Here is a 6,439-nt window from a genome sequence, read left to right on the forward strand (position 1 = left end):
ACACACACACACACACACACACACACACACACACACACACACACACACACACACACAACGACACGACACGACATGACACAATGCCAACTCACATAATACATGTACACACACATACATTCCATAAAAATCCAGTCAATCGTCAAATCGATTCGTGCAAAAAGTTGAGTTAATTAGTTAGTGTTGTGGTTTTCAAACAAAGTAATGAGTTAACGTGCTTTTTTAGTAACAATATTGCCGATAACAAAAAGAATTCGGATCGGCGTTGATGTCAAAACGCATGTACTTTTTAATACCAGGTCGAGAACTGTCACTCAAAGCGACCTACTAACCCGCTAATCAATTGTAGACAAAACAGCAGAGTCAACGATTGTGTTTCTGCATGGGGCAGTAACACAGAAATCCGAACCAATTCTGCAAGCATTTAGTTTCCTTCCATTCGTGGTGTGGTGACATCATGGCTGTATTTATCGTTGCTCTGCTGTTAGCTGCCTTCAGCTTGGTTGGATCCCAGACCTTTCGCGATGGAAATAAAACACTTGAAGATTACCCTTTCAGGTAAGTTCAGTTTGTGTGTGTGTGTGTGTGTGTGTGTGTGTGTGTGTGTGTGTGTGTGTGTGTGTGTGTGTGTGCCTGTGTGAATGTGTGGGTGATGAGTGTGTGTGTGTGTGTGTGTGTGTGTGTGTGTGTGTGTGTGTGTGTGTGTGTGTACCAAGTTGTTGTTGTTGTTGTTGTTGTTGTTGTTGTTGTCGTCGTTTTTATTGTTATTGTTTTTTGTTTTCCGTGATGATGAAAAATAATGAATATGATGAATATAATGATGATGATGACTGATGATGACTGATGATGATGATGATGATGATGATGATGATGATGATGATGATGATGATGATGATGATGTCATTCAGAAACACTTCACTGCCCTGGGACCAGCGTGTTGATGACGTTGTGTCACGTCTCACGATCAAGGAGATGCAAGGACTGATGGGTAGGTGCGGCATGGGGCGGCCTAACGGCGGCTACCCTGGCGCTGCCATACCCCGTCTGGGAATCAAACCGTTTCAGTTCTGGGCCATTTGTGACAGAGGGGCGGAAAACACATTTGGCAACGCGACCAACTTTCCTCAGGACATCGGGCTTGCCGCGTCGTTCAGGTCTGGTGGAGTAGAGGAATAGATGGATGTATAAGTGGATAGATGAACAAATGGATGGGTGGATGGATTGATGGGTGGGTGAGTGAATGGATGGGCGTTGGTCGTATTGAATGGGTGGATGCATGGAATCTATAGACGAATTGTTGGAGAGATGGTTGGGTGGATTGATTTGGTGGACGAATGAACTGTATAGACGGAGTAATGTAAAGATTAGAAAGCGAGTGACGAATGAATAGATGGATGGAAAGAGGAGGAGGAGGAGGGTGTGTCTGTCGGAGGGGGTGGGGATAGACTGGGTGGATAAAATTAATGATATGTATTTATCAATTTATGAAGACACGCAAGATTTAGGTGGAATAGTGGGCAAGTAAATTGATAACGTGAACACAGTGACGGTATCAGTGGAAACATGCAATGTGATCAAACTGATCGGGTTGGCAGATGGGATGTACAATGTCAAATGGATGGATCTGAGGATTAACTGACTGGACGCGCAATGGACAATATAGACGGATGAACAAATCTATAAATGCAAGGGGTAAAACATCTGATGGACAGGCGGATGGATGGATGAATGTACACTTATGCAGACAGGTGGGTAGATGAATTGGTAACCGAGCATAAACACCTTTTTACGAGTATTTTTGGTCAACTCCATCAGCCCCGCATTGCTGTACCGGGTGTCAGAAGCGGCGGCCATTGAGCTGAGAGCCAAGGACAACTACAACACCAAGATGGGCTACTACGGCATCAACTCGGGCCTCGTCTGCATCTCACCTGTGCTTGACCTCTTCAGGGACCCCAGGTGGGGAAGGAACCAGGTGAGTTGTGGGAACATTGAGTACACAGTGTCGATCATCTGCATTTATCTCTGCGCGAACTAAAGGCAAAGGATTTTTTCTACTGAATGCTTTCGTTGGCTACAGGATGGAGGGAGCGTTCCAGTATTTTATTTTGGATGCATTACAAATCTCGATTTTCGCCTCTGGTTTGATATTTTTGCGAAATTATGCTAGGGGGTGGGTGTTTCTCAACTGGATGTCTTCGGTGACTAATTTACAGGTACGCTGGGCAATAACATGTTCTGGATGTGTATCAGATAACCTAGATTGTTCTTTATATGAGAGAGCCAACCTTCCCCGCCCCTCCCCCTCTCAATCCCCCCCCACCACACCACCCCCACCTGAAACATTCTTGATTCTTTATTAGACAACCAAGAGTGTTCTTTATTCAAAAGTACCACCCCCAACTTCCACTCTCCCACTATCATACTCCACCAGGAGCCGTTTCACACTGAAAAACATTAAAACAACACCAGTGACATAGACTGAGTACTTAGTGCTAGAAAGACGTGCATGGTGTGCAGGAGACACACGGAGAGGACCCTTACATGGTGGGTGTTTACGGGGCCACCTTCGTCAGGGCCTTACAGGGAGACCACCCCAGGTACATCCGGGGAGTGGCTGCGTGCGCACACATGGCGGCTTATTCCGGTCCCGAGAACATTCCCGTGAAAAGATTTTCCTTCAATGCTGAGGTCAGAGCAATATTTTTTTCTTTCTCTGTCTCTGTCTCTGTGTCTCTGTCTCTCTCTGTCTGCCTCTCTCTCTCTCTCTCTGTCTCTCTCTCTCGCTTTCTCTCTCTCTCTTCCTCTCTCTCAGTCTCTCTCTCGCTTTCTCTCTCTCTATCTCTCTCTCTCTCGTCGCTTTCTCTCTCTGTCTCTCTCTCTGTCTCTCTCTCTATCTCTCTCTCTCTCACTCTCTCTCTCTCTCTCTCTCACACTCTTTTTAGTTTTTAACGATATCGTAAAATCAATGCAATATAGCTCTATTTGAATATTACAGAATGAGTCATGCATTGTGTTTGAGAAAGGAAATAAAGAGAAGTACAGTTAGTCTATAGAGAAGAAACAAGTCGCGTAAGGCGAAAATACAATATTTAGTCAAGTAGCTGTCGAACTCACAGAATGAAACTGAACGCAATGCAACGCAGCAAGACCGTATACTCGTGGTCCACCGCTCACGGCATAGGCAGTGAAATTGACAAGAAGAGCGCGCGAGCGGGGTAGTGGTTACGTTACGCTATGCTGCATAGCACGCTTTTCTGTACCTCTCTTCGTTTTAACTTTCAGATTTTTAATGACCCAAGTCATTAATTAATTTTTAAGCCACCAAGCTGAAATGCAATACCGAACCCCGGGCTTCGTCGAAGATTACTTGACTAAAATTTCAACCAATTTGGTTGAAAAATGAGGGCGTGACAGTGCCGCCTCAACTTTCACGAAAAGCCGGATATGACGTCATCAAAGACATTTATCAAAGAAATGAAAAAAACGTATGGGGATATCAATCCCAGGAACTCTCATGTCAAATTTCATAAAGATCGGTCCAGTAGTTTGGTCTGAATCGCTCTACACGCACGCACACACACACACACACACATACACACACACACACACACACATACACCACGACCCTCGTTTCGATTCCCGCTCGATGTTAAAATATTTAGTCAAAACTTGACTAAATATAAAAATGGTACTAAAAGCGGTATTTCAAATGTTTGATCTCTCTGTTCTTTTTCTATGAAGATATCCGATGTAGATCTGAGGATGACTTTTCTTCGGGCTTTTCACGCGTGCGTTGAAGCAGGAGCTTACGCCGTGGAATCATCTTATAATGCGTAAGTTTGAAACTGACTTGGTCAACACCTACCCACCACCACTGCTCCCGTTCTGCTTTCTTTGTTCCCGCTATTTCTTTGTGGACGTGTGCTCTATTATTGTCTGTGAACCTTTCTCGCTTACGCAACGTGTAAATACACACAAACATGCAAATGCACATACGTATGTACGCACTTACTCATGAACGCACGCACTTAAGCGTGCATGCGCTCAGCCTGCACACTTACACACACACACACACACACACACACACACACACACACACACACACACAAGCACACACAATCAATCAATCAATCAATGACGCTTATATCGCGCATATTCCGTGGGTACAGTTCTAGGCGCTCTGCAGTGATGCCGTGTGAGATGAAATTTTATACGGCCAGTAGATTGCAGCCATTTCGGCGCATATTTACCTTTCACGGCCTATTATTCCAAGTCACACGGGTATAGGTAGACAATTAATAACTGTGCCAAAGCAATTTTGCCAGGAAAGACCCTTTTGTCAATCGTGGGATCTTTAACGTGCACACCCAATGTAGTGTACACGGGGGGAGGGTTCGGACACCGAAGAGAGTCTGCACACAAAGTTGACTCTGAAATAAATTTCCGCCGAACCTGGGATCGAACTCACGCTGACAGCGGCCAACTGAATACAAATCCAGCGCGCTACCAACTGAGCTATATCCCCAACAACAACAACACACACACGCACACACACACACACACACACACACACACACACACACACACACATACATACACACACACACACACACAACAACAACAACAACAACAACAACACACACACACACAACCACACACACACACACACACACATACACACACACACACGCACACACACACACACACACACACACACACACACACACACACATACACACACACACACATACACACACACACACACAGAGAAACTAGAGACAGAGACAGAGAGACAAAGCCAGACAGTGAGACTGAGATAAGAGTGAGTTACTTTTTACGAGAGTAACCATCAAATCAGCACCTCTGCACAGAATCAACGGAGTCCCAGTGGTAGCCAACAAGTGGCTGCTGACAGACGTGCTGAGAGGAGAGTGGGGCTTCAAGGGGTTTGTCATGTCAGACGCCGGGGCCGTAGAGTCTCTCGTCACCAGTTTCAAGTACATCAACAACTCTGTCGACGCGGCCGCCGCCTGTGTCAATGCTGGCTGCAACGTGGAGCTGTCCGGTGACATCGAGACGCCTTACTATTTCTACCTGGGTACGTTACGAGAAAGAAATGTTGCACACTTTTCTCTTTCGATATTGAGTGCATTAAAAAGCCGAAAGACAAAACCTTCTGTACCTTTGGTTCCTGGTCCAAAGTATTTAAACAGTTTCGACTATACTACTACATGGGTACTTTCGACTATACTACTACATGGGTACTTTCGACTATACTACTGCGAGAAACTTTTGTCTTTCGTTATTTTGTGCATTAAAAAGCCCGGAAAGACAATATCTTCTGTATCTTCGTTTTACTTTATTGGTGGGTCCCCAATATGAGTGGTTCCTGGTGTAAAGTATTTCAACTGTTTCGACTATATTCACTACATGGGTGCGTTACGAGAAACAACATAGACACACTTTTGTCTTTCAATACTGTATGCATTCAAATGCAGAAAGACAACATCTTCTGTACCTTTCTTCTACTTGACTTGTGTGGGTCCTTAGTATTAGTAGATCCTGGCAGGGCGGGGATGTAGCTCAGTCGGTAGCGCGCTGGATTTGTATCCAGTTGGCCGCTGTCAGCGTGAGTTCGTCCCCACGTTCGGCGAGAGATTTATTTCTGAGTCAACTTGTTTGCAGACTCTCCTCGGTGTCCGAACAATCCCCGTGTGTACACGCAAGCACAAGACCAAGTGCGCACGAAAAAGATCCTTTAATCCATATCAGAGTTCGGTGGGTTATAGAAACACGAAAATACCCAGCATGCTTCCTCCGAAAACGGCGTATGGCTGCCTAAATGGCGGGGTAAAAAACGGTCATACACGTAAAATTCCACTCGTGCAAAAAACACGAGTGTACGTGGGAGTTTCAGCCCACGAACGCAGAAGAAGAAGAAGAAGAAGTAGATCCTGGCGTAAAGTTTCTGAACAACAAGTTTGAGCTAAGTTTGTCGTGATATTTACATATATGTTGAGAAATACTTCGATCGTACTTTGAGTTAAAAGACTAACCTAATTAGTGGCTCAGTTTCTTCAAGCTGACACACATGCAAGAAATGGTCTTTTTTCAGTTGAGTTATAGTTAGCACCGAAGTTCTTGTGTGTGTTTATTGCTCTTGATTTTTATTGAGTCACTTGAGAAAAAGTGACTCTATGTAATCGGTCAGTGTTAGTCTGTCCGGCCGGCCGGCCGTCCGGCCGGCCGTCCGTAGACACCACCTTAACGTTGGACTTTTCTCGGAAACTATCAAAGCGATCGGGCTCATATTTTGTTTAGTCGTGACCTCCAATGACCTCTACACTTTAACGATGGTTTCGTTGACCTTTGACCTTTTTCCAGGTCACAGGTCAGCGTCAAAGGAAAAATTAGACATTTTATATCTTTGACAAACTTT

General features: G+C 44.9%; 1 protein-coding gene across 1 annotated transcript in view; it reads left to right on the forward strand.

The window, feature by feature from the left end:
- Nucleotides 1-376: 376 nt before the first annotated feature.
- The window catches only part of LOC138966815 (uncharacterized), a 12,515-nt gene continuing 6,452 nt past the window's right edge, over nt 377-6,439 (forward strand). The window contains exons 1-6 of the mRNA XM_070339162.1: nt 377-555; nt 906-1,151; nt 1,813-1,972; nt 2,518-2,688; nt 3,742-3,833; nt 4,872-5,098. Coding sequence (XP_070195263.1) covers nt 455-555; nt 906-1,151; nt 1,813-1,972; nt 2,518-2,688; nt 3,742-3,833; nt 4,872-5,098 — 997 coding nt within the window. The 5' untranslated portion in view covers nt 377-454. The remainder of the gene's footprint in view (nt 556-905; nt 1,152-1,812; nt 1,973-2,517; nt 2,689-3,741; nt 3,834-4,871; nt 5,099-6,439) is intronic.

The sequence above is a fragment of the Littorina saxatilis genome, linkage group LG5 (genome assembly GCF_037325665.1).
Source record: "Littorina saxatilis isolate snail1 linkage group LG5, US_GU_Lsax_2.0, whole genome shotgun sequence".
NCBI classification, from domain to species: Eukaryota; Metazoa; Mollusca; class Gastropoda; order Littorinimorpha; family Littorinidae; genus Littorina; species Littorina saxatilis.